At 51.6% G+C, this 18702-nt stretch overlaps 1 protein-coding gene across 1 annotated transcript in view; it reads right to left on the reverse strand.

The window, feature by feature from the left end:
- ARMH1 (armadillo like helical domain containing 1) overlaps nt 1-17275 on the reverse strand; it is a 34135-nt gene extending 16860 nt beyond the window's left edge. Inside the window, exons 1-6 of the mRNA XM_017346361.3 lie at nt 17143-17275; nt 15888-16115; nt 11337-11405; nt 10368-10534; nt 8385-8581; nt 5788-5872 (exon numbers count right to left, since the gene is read on the reverse strand). Coding sequence (XP_017201850.2) covers nt 5788-5872; nt 8385-8581; nt 10368-10534; nt 11337-11405; nt 15888-16093 — 724 coding nt within the window. The 5' untranslated portion in view covers nt 16094-16115; nt 17143-17275. The remainder of the gene's footprint in view (nt 1-5787; nt 5873-8384; nt 8582-10367; nt 10535-11336; nt 11406-15887; nt 16116-17142) is intronic.
- Nucleotides 17276-18702: the final 1427 nt, after the last annotated feature.

Genomic DNA, 18702 nt, shown 5'->3' on the forward strand with positions numbered 1-18702 from the left:
TGACAGTTCCTGCTTAGCCCTACCTCTAAGCCCCCGTGGGATTCTGTCTCATTGTGTTTCCCAAGGAGAAGGATGAGGCAATGAAGCATTTGGCTCAGGTGCAAAGTTTAAGGGGTGGTGAGTAGGGAGTAGCAAGAAACTCAGATATCAAAATAAATTATTTTACTTATTTGGGAGGGGGAGAGAGAGAGAGAGAGAACGCTCCCATTTGTTGGTTCACTCCTGAAATGCCTGCAATGACCGGGGCTGGGCCAAGGCCAGAGTCAGGAATACAATTCAGGTCTCCCATGCCATGACAAGACCCAGTTACTTGAGCTGTCACTGCTGCCTCCCAGGGCATGTGTTATCACAAAGCTGGAGCCAGATATGGAACCCAAGGAAGGACTCTGATGTGCGGCATGGACGCTGGGTTTAATGCTCACCTCATGAATTCTTTTGAAAAAATAAAAAATTAATGCAAAACTCCCTATGACAAACAACATTTCAAGACATTGAGGGGCCAGCGCTGTGGCGCAGCAGGTTAACGCCCTGGTCTGAAGCACCAGCATCCCATATGGGCGCCGGTTTGAGACCCGGCTGCTCCACTTCTGATCCAGCTCTCTGCTGTGGCCTGGGAAAGCAGTAGAAGATGGCCCGAGTCTTTGGGCCCCTGCACCCACGTGGAAGAACTGGAAGATGCTCCTGGCTCCTGGTTTTGGATCGGCGCAGCTCCAGCTGTTGCAGCCAGTTGGGGAGTGAACCATCAGATGGATCTCTCTCTCTCTCTCTCTCTCTCTCTTTCTCTCTGCCTCTCCTTTCTCTGTGTAACTCTGACTTGCAAATAAATATTAAAAAAAAAAGACATCGAGTGAAGATTGGATTCATCTGAATGCCACGTGGACCCACACTGGAGCTCCTAATCTTCACCAGCCACCCTCTGGTCCTTGCTGTGGCCACCAGCTGTCATCCCAGAAGAGGCCCCTGACGTCACGGGGCAGAGATAATCCATCTCCACCCTGTCCTGTTCAAATTCCTGACCTGCAGACTATGGGCACGTAGTAAAAGACTGGTGGTATTACGGTACTGAACTCAGGTGTTTTGTTACAAGCAGCAGGCAAGAGCTCTGGAGGTCTGACCATCTCCCTGCCTCCTCCAGCGACCTCACCTTTCCACTGCTTCTCCATTTCCTCTTCTTTGGCCTTAGGAACTCTCAAGAAATAAAGGGCCATTTAAGTCATATACTCTCCCTGTAGTCGATAGGACTGTAACTGGACGTGTGGGCCGAAAAACCTGGGTAGAAGATGTGATGTGGCCGGGAGGGGACAGTCCCCCACAAGGGGGCCCTCTGAGTTTGCGCCTGAAGTTTCAGACGTTGTCCACAATCCAAGGTCTGGGGTAAGGACTTCATGCTTTGTAGGCCATGGCGTTTCTGGTTTTCAATATAAAGAACGAGATTTTTCTTTTTTTAAGGGGAAGGGGGAGAGAGGGAGAAGAGAGAGGAGAGAGATCGCTCATCCCCCATCCCCATCTACTGGTTCAGGGCTTAGCCAGGCTAAAGCCAGGAGCCAGGAACTCAATCTGGGTCTCCCACCTGGGTGGCAGGGAGCCACGTACTTGAGCCACCGCTGCTGCTTCTGAGAGTGTGCAACAGCAGAAAGCTGGCATCAGGAGCTGCCGATGGGACTTGAACAAGGGCACTCCAATACGCGATGTGGGCCTCCCAACCAGCATCTTAGCTACAGTAAATGCTCTCCCAGGACATATCTTTTTTTTTTTTTTTTTTTTTTAAGATTTATTTACTTGAGAGAGAGAAAGATCTTCCATTTACTGGTTTACTCTCCAAATGGCCACAACAGCCAGGGTGGGGCCAGGCTGAAGCCAGGAGCCTGAAACTCCCACCCCGTCTTCCATCTGGGTGGCAGGGGCCCAAGCACCTTGGGCCACCTTCCACTGCCACTGCAGTTCTCCAGTACTCCACTTCCCAGGAGCATTAGCAAGGAGCTGGATCAGAAGCAGAGATCTGAACTGGGATTCGAATCAGCACACCAACAGGGAATGGCAGTATGCAAGCATGGCTTCACCCACAGCACCCCAATGCCAGCCCTCCCATATGCTTTAAATCCTCTCTGGACTGCGTGTAATACCTAACACAGTGCAAATGCTATATAAGACTGGAGTGTTTAGGGAATAACACAAGAAGAAAGCCTGCACGTGTTCAGTATGGACGCGGTATTTCCCCCGGGATATCTGCCAGAGAAGAAAGGGCGAGGTTAGCGACAGAGATGACCCGCTGGAGGGATTGGAGGGAGCGTGTTTCAGGAAACAGGTGGAAGAGGGCCTGGCCTGTGCCAGGGGCAGGAAGGAGAGCAGATGATGTCAGTGAGGCGGCTCGCAGACTGGTTGCATGGAGGTGGGGTTTCTGATCACAAAGAAGGGAAGGCCATCAGCAGTTCCTCCACGATGACACCCTCAGGCCCTCCACCCCCTGCTCTCAACCGGCTCTCCGGCTCTCCGCTGGGAATTCCACTTGCCCTGGACCTTCTCAGGAGGACGATGTCAGCCCCCGGTCCCCACAGCCCGGGAGAAAGGGGGGACACCTCCCTACTGTTCGCTTTAAAACCATTTGTTTTTCTCCTTCTCAACCCAAGCACAAAGTACCATGCCTGGCCTATTTCTTGGTGCACCACAGACATTCAATAGCCATTTGTTTAAAACACAAACGAAACAAACCCTGCCCTTCTAAGGCCGGCCCCTCTGACTGTGTCACCTGTTAGGGCTTCTCATCACTTTTTCTGGCAGATTTCTCAACTCTGTTGCCACCAAGCTGGGTGGTTTCCTGCTGGATTTGCAGTTTGGGGCTCCCAAACTCACGGAAAGTCCTCTCAAGTCAGCCACTGTTAGAGTCACATCTAAGACCTGTCAGAGCCTCTCTCCCCTGCCTTTGCAGGAGTTTCCATGGAAACACTGCAAACGGCTGGTTTAATGTCAACTCTGCAATTATCACGTGAAACAGTGCCCCCTGGTGGAAAATCGCTCTATCGTACTCAGGGTTAGTATGAAGACTATTTTGAAGTGCCATGTTAAAAATCATAATAATTCGGGCCAGCGCCGCGGCTCAATAGGCTAATCCTCCGCCTAGCGGCGCCAGCACACTGGGTTCTAATCCCGGTTGGGGTGCCGGATTCTGTCCCGGTTGCCCCTCTTCCAGGCCAGCTCTCTGCTGTGGCCCGGGAGTGCAGTGGACGATGGCCCAAGTCCTTGGGCCCTGCACCCCATGGGAGACCAGGAGAAGCACCTGGCTCCTGCTTTCAGATCAGCACGGTGCACCGGCTGCAACGCACCGGCTGTGGCGGCCATTGGAGGGTGAACCAACAGCAAAGGAAGACCTTTCTCTCTGTCTCTCTCTCTCACTATCCACTCTGCCTGTAAAAAAAAAAAAAAAAAAATCAGCCGGCGCCACGGCTCACTAGGCTAATCCTCCGCCTAGCGGTGCCGGCACACCGGGTTCTAGTCCCGGTCGGGGCGCCGGATTCTGTCCTGGTTGCCCCTCTTCCAGGCCAGCTCTCTGCTGTGGCCCGGGAGTGCAGTGGAGGATGGCCCAAGTTCTTGGGCCCTGCACCCCATGGGAGACCAGGAAAAGCACCTGGCTCCTGGCTCCTGCCACCGGATCAGCGCGGTGCGCCGGCCACAGCGCGCCGGTCGCGGCGGCCATTGGAGGGTGAACCAATGGCAAAGGAAGACCTTTCTCTCTGTCTCTCTTTCTCACTGTCCACTCTGCCTGTCAAAAAAAAAAAATCATAATAATTCATTCAAACAACAGAAATTTCTTGAACACCTGTTATGAGTCTGGAATACATGAAATTATCTGGAGACACGCAGTCTCATTTCTATCCCATGTGCTGACATCAAACCAAAAAGGGAGTGACAAAGCTTCTTGCACCCACCACCTCTGGCAGAGGGACTCAATACTGGGCCAGCACTGGAAAATGCTGGGCCAGTTTCAACTCTGGGACAAAACTGAACCTGAGCCCTCTTTTTGTAAGTTTATTCAGCAAACTTCGCCTGGGCACTGATGCTGCAGGCCCTGTGCTGGAAAATAAATGAATCAGACCTCATTCCCACCCTGGAGTTGCTCTGTGTGCCAGAAGGGGGAGCACAGGGGTGAGTAATGGCTGCTGCAGCCTCTGTGCAGGACGTACTTGTCGACCACGTAGCGAAGCCCCAGCGTGCACCAGGGGATGTGTGGAGGCCACAGAAATGATGACCGCTGCCGTGGAAGTGTGCATGTTCTATGGAATGGGCAGAGCTTCTCCAACAGAGGGAGGTGCTCCTGGTGTGGACAATGGTGGCAAGGGGTCCAAGGGCTGCCCTGTGGGCAGGGGTTGAAGGCAGAGCATTAGGGAAGAGATGTGTAGGCTGGGAAGCTGTGGGTGGGTGGGAGTGGCCACGTTTGCACAGGTTTCTCAACTGCTTGGGGCTGTCAGATGACCCTCCTCACCTGACTCCACGGCCACGGCACCCCTTTGCTGTGCTGCCGGCACCAGCTCTCTGCCACCTTCCCCAGGTGCCCCCTGCCCCACGCCACCCTCCCTGGCTCCGAGGCTGTGCTGCAGCTGGGATTCAGTGGACTCCACCTCAGGCCCTCACACCCACACGTGCCCGCGGGTGTCGGACACACACGAGCCTGACAGTGCTGCTGAAGATCGGTATGGTGACGCTGAGTTCCAGCCCTGCCTCCCCAAACACTCCCAGCCGGAAGTCTTCCCCCAGACGCCTGGTGCTTCCCTGTGTCTGTGCCCTTGTTTCTGCCGTGTGCTGTTCCAGAAGCCCTTTGCTGCTGCTCTCCACCTCCCCAGATCCTTCCCATTCTCCAGGGCTCGGTTCAGACACCACCTTCTCTCCCTGATGCCCTGCTGTTGAAAGTGGCATCACCCTCCCCAGAACCGCTGTGGGGAGAGGGACGGAAAGGCGATCCTTGAAATAATGGCCACGTGCTGCACGCTGCAAGCTAAGCTTCAGAGTCAGACAGATCTGGTTTGAATCCAGTTAGCTGTGCAGCCTCAGGAAGCACCCTTAACCTCTCCACCATTCGTTCATTGTGACAGTTGGAAAATACAACCTGCGCCGGGCATTGTGTCCTTACGGTTACTTTGAGGACGAAATGAAATGACGACTGGAAAGTGGCTGGCACATAGAGGGCACTCAGTAAGTGAAAGCGGATTAATGCGGCCCTCAGCCAACTTAGTGTTCCGGAAGAAGGACCTTCCTCAGGCTGATTTCTGCTTCGGGGGAATCAGCTACCGGGGCCAGTGCTGGGCTACGGCTGATCATAGCAGCTGTTGAAGCACCACCTGGCTGATCGGAAGCACAGATTTGACTCATTTGCTGAGCTAGTCACTGATTGGTAGGGAACCACCTTGTGTCTACTAAGACTACGTATTTATTTGAAAGGGGAAAAGAGAGAGCGAGAGCGAGAGAGAGAGAGAGCGAGAGAGAGAGATCTTCCATCCACTGGTTCACTCCCCAAATGCCTGCAAAATCTGGGAGCCTAGAACTCCATCTGGGTCTCCCACATAGCGGGGCAGGGACCCAGGTACTGCTGAGCCATCACTTGCTGCCCCCAAGGTGCACATCAGCAAGAACCTGCAGAAAAGCTGGCACTCACACCGGGCATTCCCACGTGGGAAGTGGGCATCCCGAGGGAAGTGCTGACCACGCGCCAAATGCCAGCTCCACTGAGACTTTTGAGAGTGCATGCGCCTTACCCCCCACCCCCAGCTCCTCCCCAAGCCGAGCGGCGCTCCCTACCTTCATACTGGACTTCCAGGTGCATTGTGCCCAGCACCTTCAGCACACAGTCCACGATGCTGGGGTGTATGGTTCCAACGACCGACTGGTGAGACAGACAACAGGACAAGGTGGTTACTCCTCAGGTCTCGTGCAGGCTGGAAGGGCTGAAACAAAACAGCCAGGTGTCTGGGTGAAGCGGGAGCAGGGAGGATGGGCAGAGGTGCGCCATGGGCCTAGGCCCTCGCCGTAGAGTTGGGGCAGAGACGGGCGACAGAGCTTGTCACTGAAACCTGCAGCTCAGGAGCCACGAGGTCAAGGTCAGCCTCCTGTGCTTGAGGTGCAGGGACAAGGCTCCCCCTTGGCTAGGGGCAAGGAGGGGTGTGTCTCACCCTGGGTCCCAAAATTGTCTCCTCCTCAGGAACCCTCACCCCATCAGTCAACCCCTCTTTCCTCCCTCCTCACGCTTTTCCCATGCCTGGATTTCTTTGCTTAGCATTAAACATCATCAAGCTCACCCTGATCTGACACAGTTGTCCACAACTCTACAACTCTGTGGTCTCGGCTGTGCACCACAGCTTGCAGAGAGAAGCCATGACACACACACACACACACACACACACACACACACACCAGCCAGCAGCTGTCATTTAATTCCCCCTGCCCTAGGGCAGGCCCCTAACTCACCACGGCTTTTCCTGCTGGGACCATCTTTCCAGTCTGCCCTTGCGTCACCTCTGCTCTGTGGGGCCCCGCCCAGCCCGTCCTCCCCGTGGAAACCTCTTCCCCTTGGCTTTCACAGCCGTGTTTTTTTCCTCCTCCTCCACCACTTTCATTGCTCTTTTTTTCAGAGAGACAGAGTGGTTGTGCGAAGGATAAGGGCTCAGGAGTTGGAACTGGATTTAAATTCTCACTCAGTAAATACCTATCCAAGTGTGAGGCCTTGGATAAGCCACTTAATGGCTCCCCCTCCCCTGACCCTCCGCCCCGCCCCAGGGTTCGGCTCCATCATCTATAAAATAGGGACAGTGCTCTCGGCCTCCGGCAGCTGCAGTGACGACAGGACGAGGGAGTGGGCAGAAGCCTCGGGTGCAGGGCCTGGCGTGTGGGCAGCTCTTAGAGGCAGTGTGGGAGTGGCAGTGCCAAGCAGCTGGGGCTCCTGGCCCCTCTTCCTCCACACACCTCTCAGATGCTGGAGGAGTCCCCTCTCGCTTGGCACAGGCTACCCGGGAACCTGAGTTACTCTGCTTCAGTTATGCCTTCTCTGCTCGCATAGCCACACTGACATCTTGGGCCTCTCCCTGGAGCTTCAGGCTTGTTTTCCACTGAGCCATGGGCATCTGTGCTGGCTGTCCCGTGAGCAGGAATCAGACCTACTTGGGCGCTTAAAGACAAAAGGCCATACCTAGGCCCATCTGAGAGTGGACTCAGGTTCTACGGGAGGGAGGATCTGGACATAACATTCTTTACAAAAGTGAAGCAGGAGTGGGCCCTTGGGGCAACAATGAAGACACTATGGGGGATGCGCACACCCCACACAGGTGTGCCTGGGGTCAAGTCCTGGCTCTACTCCCAATCCAGCTTCCCGCTAACGGGCACCCTGGGATGGCTCAAGTAGTTGAGTCCCTGCCATCCACATGGAGACCTGGTTTGAGTTCCTGGCTCCAGGCTTTAGCCTGGCCCAGCCTGAGCTGTTGTGAGCATTTGGAGAGTGAACCAGTGGGAAGATCTCTCTCTGACTCAACCCTCTCTCTTTCAAATAAATAAAATAATAATAATAAAGAGAACCCATTATATCTTCTGCAACCAGCCTTGACTGTCCTCAGACGGTCACTTGGGAACCACCAACTGTGCCTGACTCAAATCGAATCCTCCCTTTATTCCCATTGCCTGCCTCTTGGAGTGCACAGCTCACCTTGCTGCCTCTTAGGCAGGTCTGGGTGAAACCTGGGATTCCTTTTCTTTTACTGCCCTAGATCCCAAACCCTCTGTGTCGGAAATATCTCTGCAACCTGGTCACCTCTACCCCCACTGCCACCGCCACTGTTCCGGCCTCATCATCCCTTTGGTATCTTCACGGCTTTCCTGCCCCCTGCCCAAGCTCTGGAGCTGTTCTGAGAGCTTTTGATGGTGCCCCGCAAAGCCATCTTGAGTCTCAGCCCCTCCTTACCAGGCGTGACATCTTCACAAAGTCACACTGCCCACGTCCGCCTTCACACGCCTTCTGGGCACCGGCAGAGGGGCGCAAAGCCAGCAAGAAGAAAGGGGTCTTTCCTCCCAGCACTGGGGGTGTGGCTTCCTCCCTGACATGCCCCCTATCAAATCGGCTCCTTTAATCTTTCCTACAGTCCTTTCATCACCCTCCTTGCTTGCCTCAACCACTTCTGAGTCTGCCAGCGTTCTTCTGATCCCTTAGGGAAACAGGACAAACCACTCTGCTGGGAGACGCGAACTCCCTGCCCTGCCTCGGCCTCCTGGAAGTGGCGCTCATTGAACAGCAGCCACGTGGCGGGAGGCTGAGCTCTGCCCCGCACGCCCCGTGAGGGGCAGCTGAGGAAGGCAACCGTGAGATCACTGCGCGTGAATCCAAGCGGCAGGGGCACGCAGCCCTGGCTCACCTGGGCAGTCCGCAGAGTCTGCAGGGACAGCTGCTGCGCCTTGGGGGAGGCACAGGGCAGCAAGGCGATCAGCCCTTTATACACCTGATTCTGGTACTTGGGGTTTCCGTGGACCAGAGAATCCAACAGCACCTGTACTTCTTCCTGGGTCTCCTCTGACTTAGACTTTGCCAAAAACTCTGCTATGGACCGGACACCTGAGCAAAGGAGAGAGGAAACGCTGAAATTGGAAGGGCTTTAGGGTTGCATAAATGAGTGAAGATCTCGTCACGTGCGCCCGTGTAACGAGGAGGCGGGCTTCTCACGCTGCATCCCCGTCCTGTTTACCAAGCCGCTGAACTGGAGGGTTTCGCTTCAGCACAGGCACGTCATGTCAAAATCCATCTTAAAATTTAAAGTGGCTCTGCAGGATGTACAAATAACACCTGCATGTTTGATTGCTAGCTGACGACACTCGCCTCAGCGGTTCATAAGATGTTTTGTGACAAACTCGACCTCATTCAGCCCCAGAAACTATACTAAGAGGCAGGTGTTATTCCCATTTTATGGATGAATATAACAAGGCTCAGAGAGGCCGTGGGGAGACAGAGAGGAGAACGGTGATGAAAGTGCAGGGTGGGGAGTGTTTTGGGAAGGATGTAGGGAGGAGGTGGCTCCTTCCCAGGCTCAGTCAGAGCACTGGGTAGATCATCTTCATGTGATCTTTCTCACATGCAAGCTCTCTGAAGACAGGGACTGTAATTGTATTTTTTTTTTTTTTTAAGTTGGGCGGGTGTGGACATTTGGTGCAGCATTTAAGATCTTGTATCTCCCATCAGAGCCTGTGCTGAAGTCCTGGCTCCGCTCCCGTTTCTAGCTTCCTGCTGGTGCACATCCTAGGAGGCAGCAGGTGATAGCTCAAGTGCTTGGGTCCCTGTCACCATGTGGTACACCTGGACCTGGGCTGAATTCTGGGCTCCTGGCTTTGGCCTGGCTCAGTCCCAGCCAGGGGCATTTGGGGAGTGAACCAGAGGGCTGATGATCTCTTTGGTTGGTCTGTCTGTCTCTCTGCTTTTCAAATAAATACAAATTAAAACTTTTTTGGATTAACATGTAATATTCAGCTGGCGCTGCGGCTCACTAGGCTAATCCTCCGCCTTGCGGTGCCGGCACACCGGGTTCTAGTCCCGGTCGGGGCGCCGGATTCTGTCCCGGTTGCCCCTCTTCCAGGCCAGCTCTCTGCTGTGGCCGGGAGTGCAGTGGAGGATGGCCCAAGTGCTTGGGCCCTGCACCCCATGGGAGACCAGGAGAAGCACCTGGCTCCTGCCATCGGATCAGCGCGATGCGCCGGCCGCAGTGCGCTGGCCGCGGTGGCCATTGGAGGGTGAACCAACGGCAAAAAGGAAGACCTTTCTCTCTGTCTCTCTCTCTCTCACTATCCACTCTGCCTGTCAAAAAAAAAAAAAGTAATATTATGCATGTTTATGGAGTGTAGTACAATATTTCAACACAGCATGTTCTGATCAAATCTGGCAACTGGCATTTCCACGTCCTCATCCTTTATGCTAGCAGCCTGCCATGGCCTCTCTTAGGGGTGGTTTTTTAGTCATCATTGTCAACCTAGCACCTTAGCATAGACATAGCATGCAGTAGATATTCAATAATTTTATTTCACAAAGGAAAGTTATTTCAATTTTATTTTACAAAGGAACTGCTAATAAGTCTTTGTTGAATGGATTTATGAAAGAGGATTTATTCATAATGGTGAAGTATTTCTAAGACCGCTACTAAAACACTTGAGCAAATGATGAATCAGGAAAATCACACATGTGGGTCTTGCGGTGGGGACACGGACAAGGGTAATTGAGTCTGCCGTGCAGAGCTCCCTGTGCAACAGGACTACCCGGGGCTCTTTCCACGGCAGGGGCGGGTGCTGCCGCCATTTCACCCAGGCCGCTGGGGAGATGCGGGGGTCGAGACACCCTGCTCGCACACAGTACTTACCATAGCTTTCGCAAATGAGCTCCTTGAACTTCCTGCCAGAGTTTGCAATGACCTGGAGTAGCTTGACGGATTCCTTCTTGTCCTCTTCCTTGACATTCTCGAGCCCGAGGATTTCCAAGAGTGTTAGGACACCTCCAACCTCCAGAAATTCTATCAGGTACCGATTACTGTCCAGAGGGATAGAGAAGCGAAAGAAAACACTATTCACGTTCCTTGGCGGTAACCTTTCTAAGGAACCCCGGGGCCCTCTCTTGGTATACTTTGCAGGAAATGTTCGTAGGCAAAGGGGCACAGCAGTGTGGAAATCCTTCCTTTTTGCAGGTTACACTGGAATTAGATACTTACTTTTGGCTTTCCAGAATTTGTTCCCATTTATTCCTGTGACAGCACCTTCAACTGGCCCTTGGGGCATCAGCCCTGCCACTCATGGGCTGTGGGGTTGTGGCGTGGGGATGCCATCCTCTGAGCGCGGGGATTAGTGGGGGAACAGGCATACGGCATAAGTTGGTCCAATGAGACTTGAAAGCTGGGACTTTCTTGGGAACTTGTGGAAAAGTCACGCTGTCTTGTAGGTGTGGCTGAACTCAAAGGCTGCTCCCCAAGGACCCCAGCTCACAAAGGCAAGCAGACGGAGGAACGGAAGAGGAGAGAGAGGGCGGACCGAAGACTGAGCCCCCAGAGTGTAGTCAGACCTGAAGTATGTATTTCCACCCTCAGGCCTTGTCGGTTTTAAGTGAGAAAATGAATTCCTTTTTCCTGAGTCAGGGTGAGTGGGTTTTCTATAATTTGCAACCAAGAAGCTGCTGGCTAGTAACAGACCAAGCGAGACGATGGCAGCAGGGAGCAACTGGAGCAGGACCACAGGAAACATGACCCCCGGGCCCTTCCACTGACACCCAAATCCATGGCCCATGTGGTGTGAATGTCAAGGACACCACTGACCCAGAATGGCTCTGGAAGGGCACTCACCTGCTCACTGCCGATAAGAAGATGTTGATGGACCTCAGAAGCTTTTCTAAGCACGAGCCAGTCATGTAGCTGCACGGCGAGTTAAAGAGCAACTTCAGGGCAGTTCGCACACAGAAACAGGTCCTGTGTGTGATCCCTGGGACTCCCTGGGGCCCAGGATGACCAAGCAGCTGAACTGAACGTTCACCGTAGGAGTGGCCGCGGCTGAAGGGGACAGGCCACACGCACAGGGTGGAGAAGGATGGCAGGCTGGCCTGTTCCCAGTTCTCCAGGGAGCTCCTCTGGGACCTTTCAGCCATCTTGGCTCTGATGGGCTCCTCAGGAAGCTAGGGGTGCCCCTGAATCAAAGGTGTATGCAGAAGCTGGGGATCAGTCCCCCGAGCCTCTCCAAGCCATGGCCACTGGACCCTTGGGTCTCGGATGGTCCATTATTTCGTGCTTCCTTCCTAGACGTCTCTGAAAGGAAGCAGCTTCATTGTTAATTTGCAATTTTGTCCTTACTCAGCCTGACACTGCAGGTCACTATCCTTAGGAAGAATTCAGTGGCTTCTTAATAAGAGTAACAGGAGATGGTGGAAAAATTAAACGCTGATTTAAAAAACCTCAGTATTTAGTTTTTTTTTTTTTTTTTTTTTTTTTTTTTAATATGAGCCTTTTCAAAAAGCCCCACTGTAATAAGGCACGCAGAGCACGCATCAGCTCGGATACAAGGTATGAAATCAAGCCGCAACAGAAAAGGAACCAGTCAACAATTACTAGGCTCATAACACATCACAGGCTCTTAGAACACTTAAGAAATTAGCTGAAATGATTGCAGCTCATGGAGGATGACTGAGAGCTCCTAAGACTGATAAAGGCTAATGTAATGGGTTGGAGGTAATGGTGCTTTGTTGGGGGAAGGGTGGAGGCGTGAAGCAAATTATCTCTGCTGCACCCTGGTTCCCAGGATGCCAATAGAAGTAGAGACAGATTGGCTCATTAGGAAAGGCTCTTTACTGCAAAAACAGTGTTTGCTCTGGAGCCAGGCTCCCTGCCTGTTGCCGCCATAGCTGGGGCCAGGCTATCGTCCATGTGAGAATGCATTGTCCTCACCATGCTCACCCACCCCTGGCGTGTTCCTGCCTCACTCAGTACATTCTCCCCCTTTCCTTCAGTGATCAGTGAGGCTGACCAGCGTTTGTCATCTTTTGTTTCTTTTTGTCCTAGGTTAGTCTTGTTTTCATAGTCACTCATTACATGCGTATTTCTGGTCTATTATTTCCAGTAATTAGCCCCAGAGGGTTGCTGCGACATCGGTAGTAGCTAACAAGCATCAGCATTTATTGTGCGCTGGGCATTGCGCACAGTCTCATATACTCCTTATCACATCCTGGGTGCTATTAGCATTTCCATTTACTTCAAGAGTAACATGTGGTAGCCATCTTGGACAGGTTATTGACATGTCCAAGGTCCCAAAGTGAACTGATGGGATCAGGATTTGAACCTGGGCAGTTTGAGCTCTTTCTGTCTGTCCTCACTGCCTGTGGATGAGTGGAGGGGTGGGGCTATATATGCAAATGATCTCTCCTGCTTGATGTTGCAGGTGGAGGGCCTGTACTGTGCCCTGAGTGGGACCACTGAAGTTCAGTGGCTGCTATATGGGTTTGGGTTAGACAGACTCATTTTGAGCCCTGCCTCTGCTATTTACCGATAAATTACTCAGCTTTTTTCAAGATCTTACCTATAACATGGGATAAGGAGCAAACATTTAGCTTACTGGTTAAGATACCCACAGCCCACATTGGAGTGCCTGGGTTCTACTCCTGGCTCCAGCTAGCTCCTGATTCCAGTTTTCTGCTAATGCAGACCCTGGGAGGTAGCAAGTGATGATTCAAGTAATTGGGTTCCTGCCATCCGCATGGGAGACATGGACTGAGTTCCCATCTCCTGGCTCCAGCCTCAGGTCAGCCCTGGCTGTCGCGAGCATTTGGGAAGTGAACCAGCAATGGGAGTGGTGTCTGTCTCTGCCTCTTAAAAAAGACCAGAACATGAGGCCGGCGCTGTGGGTTAAAGCCCTGGCCTGAAGCGCCGGCAACTCATGGAGCGCCAGTTCTAGTCCCGGCTGCTCCTCTTCTGATACAGCTCTCTGCTATGGCCTGGGAAAGCAGTGGAAGATGGCTCAAGTCCTTGGGCCCCTGCACCCATGTGGGAGACCCAGAAGAAACTCCTGGTGCCTGGCTTCGGATTGGCGCAGCTCTGGCCATTGAGGCTATCTGGGGAGTAAACCAACAGATGGAAGACCTTTCTCTCTGTCTCTGCCTCTCTCTGTAACTCTCTCTTTCAAATAAATAGGCAACAAAGAGGTTGCTGGTAACATTGGTGAGGTCAGTGTCATGAGTTGCGGGGACAGGAGCCAGATCACAGGCACTGCTGTTTCTCCAACCACTGGCAGCAGAGTCAACAACAGAACAGAGGTCAAGGTCCTGCCCTCAATCTACTAAATCAGAACCCTGGAGCCCGTCGGGGTAGGGAGGTAGGCAGGTAGGCGGCTAATCTGCATTTTATGCACACTGATGTGTGAAACATTGGGGTCAACTAGAGATATCTTCAGGGCTATTTCTTTTGGCCTGAGTTGTAGGTCTACATCTGAATAATAATTTTATCAGTGACCTAAATATAAGAAAAAGGCAGCTGAGTTGGGTTTATTTGAGCCAGTAGATCTTCCTAACTGCAGATGGTGGTTCACTCCTTCCTTCATTCAGCAAATGTGCTACAAGACGGAGATGCAAATAAGAGTAGGAAAGATGCAATTCCTGCCCTCATAGAGTTTACAACCCAAGCGGGGTGGGGAGGGGAGAGGAAATATCAAGTAGGTAATAAATAGAGAGTGCTCAGCGTATAGGTAACAGGGGGAACTGAGCTGGTCTGGGGCTCAAAAAAGGGCTTCCTGGGAAAGTGTTGTTTAAACTGAGACCTGAGTAATGGTGTAGGAGTTTGTTAAATACAGAGGAGAAGAAGGGAGAGGGTTTCAGGAAAAAAAATATACAGTAAGACAGTGTAAGATGAACCACCAGAGTGCTGTGGGCACACAGAGCAGGACTATCCTTAAATCAGGCCGCCTTGATGGCGGCCAAATCTGCCTTCAGTCCTGATCTGTCTCCAGACCTCCTGAGTACAGGTGCCTTGAACTCAATGTGTCCTGAAACCTTAGCTGCCACTGAAGCTTCAGAGCTAAATTCTTCTTTTGTTCCTTTCCCATTCACCCAGTTTCGCAAGCCAGGAACACAGTGCAGGAATGGAGATGGTAGTTGCATGCATAGATACAGAACCCAGCTTGCAGAGGGAAGTCTGAAGATGTGTTGGCATCAAGACCATGGACGAGCTCACTCGAGGAGACCCAGAGAGTGGGCGGAGAAGAGGGACTTGGATGGAATCAACAGGAACACCCCAGCATTTGAAGGACGGCTGAAGAAAGAATGGGCAGAAAGAAAGAAAAACAAGAGGGCTGGTATCCTGGAAACCAGGGGAGGAATGGAGAAGTGGGAAGGGTTGATGGACAAATGCCATGGAGAGGTCAGAAGAGAGAACTAAGGACGCAGTCACGGGGCGCTGCAGCCAGGAAACCACTGGTAACCTCGGCAGGATCTGCATCTGCGGAATGTGTGTGGGGTGGGGAGAAGCAAGGCTGAAGAAAGAGAGGAGAAAGTGGAGGCAAGGAAAGTCAACAACCCTTTCAAGAAGCTTCACCACGAAGGGCCAGAGCTAGGTGGAGCCTCGGTTTGGGACAGATTTCATTTACTTTATAGAAGAACTTTCTGCATATATAAATGCTTTTTTTTTTAAAAAAGATTTATTTATTTACTTGAAAGTCAGAGAGTTACAGAGAAAGGAGAGACAGAGACAGAGAGAGAGGAAGAGAGAGAGAGAGAGAGAGGTCCTCCATCCGCTGGTTCACTTCACTTCCCAGTTGGCCACAACAGTCAGAGCTGGGCTGATCCGAAGCCAGGAGCCAGGAGCCAGGAGCCTCCTCTGGGTCTCCCACACAGGTGCAGGGGCTCTGGGACTTGGGCCATCCTCCACTGCTTTCCCAGGCCATAGCAGAGAGCTGGATCAGAAGTGGAACAGCTGGGACTTGAACCGGTGCCCATATGGGATGCTGGCACTGCAGGCAGCGGCTCCAGCTGCCACACCACAGCGCCGGCCCCTGCATATATAAATGTTGATGAAAGCAGCGAGTAATGTGGTAAAGGTGAAAGACGTAGGAGAAAAAGAATAAAGTCCCTGAGGAGATGGGAGGGGATTCGAGTGGAGTACAAATACAAAATGGCGCCAGACAGAAGGAATGTCTACTTCCACTCTGATGGGGACAAAGGATAGTGGTGAGAGTGAGGATGCTGATGGGTTGGCAAGACAGGAAGTCGATGCAGTTCTTGACTTGGGGGATCATATTTGCACAGACATCTTCTGAAATATCAGGGAGACTCAAGAGAAAAGCTTTCTCAACACCTTCTCCCTTTTTCTATCTAGAGATTGCCTTTATTGATGGAGTGATTTCTGTTCAGCAAAGGATACATGATTCTAAGCCAGGTGGTCAAGCGTACCAGAAATAAGCTGGCCCCCTGGGAAAACTCCTGCTCTAATTCAGGGGCAGTCTTGCCTTGGTTGATTTCAATGAAACTGTCCAGGATGTGACTCCTTTTGACTTTGCCAGCCTTGTCCCACTCTTGTAAAAAACTTAAGAGCCTGCTAATTGCTGCCTGCTCCTTTATAGAAGTCATGATTGAACAGTCCTGAGGGTGGCTAAAGAGGGAGGGAAAACAGACAGATTATCACAGTGCGTAGAACCATGCAAGTCCACTGCTTGGTGGGTTTTGCTTCGCCAGTGCTCAGGTTAGAAGGCAGTGAGCCTTTGCGGGGGCGTAGTTATGTGCAAAACACACACTAGGGCTGGTCCTCTGCTGCTTGAACAGGGAGGTCCTGGCTGGCTTGTAATGCAATTAATACTCTTAAAGGGTGTACATGTCTATTCTTTCAGGGCTGGCACGTTAGCCCTTCAGCTTCTCTGCTGGTGCCAGTAACCCAAAGGCTGCAGGAGCCAGCTGAGATCACTGCTTGTTAACAAGCCAGGTCCCTACAGGACTCACTTCACACAAGGTCAGAGAGATTCCGGGCCTTTCACACCCCAGACCCTTCTCGTATGCTGATTGGCTACGGGAATGTGCACTTGCACCTTGGGCTTTTATATTAAGACTTCAAAACAACTTTTCAACAAAGTAAGTGGGAAGAAAAAGTTCTTATTCCATAGTTGGATTAATGGGCTGTGGTTTGTAGGAGTCTGTGTCCTTGGGAGAGTATTTCCAGCGGGGGAGGGAAGGTTTAAAGTAAACCCGTTTTCCAAAAATAGTTGTGATTGAAAGTGTTATTATCCATAACAAATGTTAGTGTGGATGGGAGAGAGGCACGTGCGGTTCTTTTGTCTAACAGACAAGTGAAAGTCATATTTCACATTATCATGGGGTTTTCTGTGATTTACAGAATATTTGTGAAACATTACTTGCAGGGGCCATGATTGATATGGAGAGAACAGCTTGTGTGTAGGGGAGATGTGTATTTCACGAAGACGGTTCAACATGAAATTTACAGTCCCATAAAGTGCTTCTACATCTTCGCCAGAGATCTAGTTAAAAGGACTTTACAGTCTGAAACATCCTAAAATTGATTCTAAATTAACGTTTCCTCACATGTATTTGAGATATTGATGGGGCCCAGCTATCAGAGTTTTATTAGGAAGCTATAATCCGAGGCATGCTGAGACGGACATACGTACACAGCAACCTCCACTGCTCCCGGAGGACGTGGGAAATGTGCTCCCAGGAAGGGCGTCCGCGCAGCTTCGGGGAGGAAGGTGCTCGCAAACTCCTGTCCGCCTTAAGACCAGGTGAATAACTGTGGCCCAACCTAGACACAAAAATGACCAAAACCCGCATGAGATCAGGCGTCAATCACTGTGAATGCCATTCCAGCCGTAAGTCTGAGAGTAACTTTCAGAGGCCAAGGCCACCTTCAGCAGCCAAACTGGCCCCAACAAGATGCGGCTGAGTGGCTGTTCCAGACCCCAGGGAGGAGGGTGTGAGGCACCACCATCAGACTCATCAGGATGAACCCTTTCTAAGGCCGAGACTCCAAGGGCTGGCAGAGATGCGCCCAGTAACTCCATGCCACCGAGGGTAGGAAACGTGAAGCAGGACAATGCACACTTCGAATCCCTCAAGGTTTCCTTGGATCTCAGCCTTCCTCTACCTTCTTTTGAACCAGGAAAAACAAACCAACAAACACATGGCAGCTTTCAAGGTCACAGCGATGCAGCCCCACATCTTTACTCCACAGGGAAGGCCCACTGTGCAGCTCTGCATAACGAACTGTGGGAGACACAGAGACAAACATGGTGCTGCCGTCAGGGCCTTGGGGAGCTCCCAGCGTGTGGGACAGTGGAAGGAGGAGGTTGGTGTCAGACTGGGCTCAAGGCTCAGCTCCACCAGTTTGCTACTCAGTAAAAAATGACAATAATAGCACCTGTCCCACCACTTGTCAGCCTTCACCCTCACTCCAAAGAGGCAGCCACTTTGAACTCTCTTGGCTATTTCTTCCAGCGCTTAGCTCCATATGCCTGAACAATGAGCTTACACACTTGCTATGAGCTGAATTGCCTCTCCCCCAAATTCATTTATTGAAGTTCTAACCTGCAGATAAGTTTCTTTTTTTTTTTTTTTTTTTTTTTAGGATTTATTTTATTTATTTGAAAGAAAGAGTTACAGAGGGAGGTAGAGACAGAGAGAGGTCTTCCATCCATTGGTTCATTCCCCAAATGGCTGCAATGGCCAGAGCTGAGCCAATCTGAAGCCAGGAGCCAGGAGCTCTATTTGGGTATCCCACATGGGTGCAGGGGCCCAACCACTTGGGCCATGCTTTGCTGCTTTCCCAGGCACATTAGCAGGGAGCTGGATCTGAAGTTGAGTAGCTGGGACTTAAACCAGAGCTCATATGGGATGCTGACATTGTGGCAATGGCTTAACCTGCTGTGCCACAATGCTGGTCCCTTTTCAGTTGTTTATTGAGGGCTAGCCACTTAGCATTGTATACACACACACGCACACACACATACATCTATACACATATATGTGTGTGTGCATATATATATATATATAATTTGTTTTAACCCTCAAGATCTTCAGATAGCAGTTATTATGCATAATTTTCAGATGGAGCAACAAAGGTTTAAAAATGCTTGCTCATTTATTGCAGGCCTTACAGCCAAAATGGAATTTGAACTCAGTGGAAATGGAATTTGAACTCGGATTTGTATATAACTCCAAAAGCCAGGTTTTGT

Source organism: Oryctolagus cuniculus, chromosome 7 (assembly GCF_964237555.1).
Source record: "Oryctolagus cuniculus chromosome 7, mOryCun1.1, whole genome shotgun sequence".
Taxonomy (NCBI): domain Eukaryota; kingdom Metazoa; phylum Chordata; class Mammalia; order Lagomorpha; family Leporidae; genus Oryctolagus; species Oryctolagus cuniculus.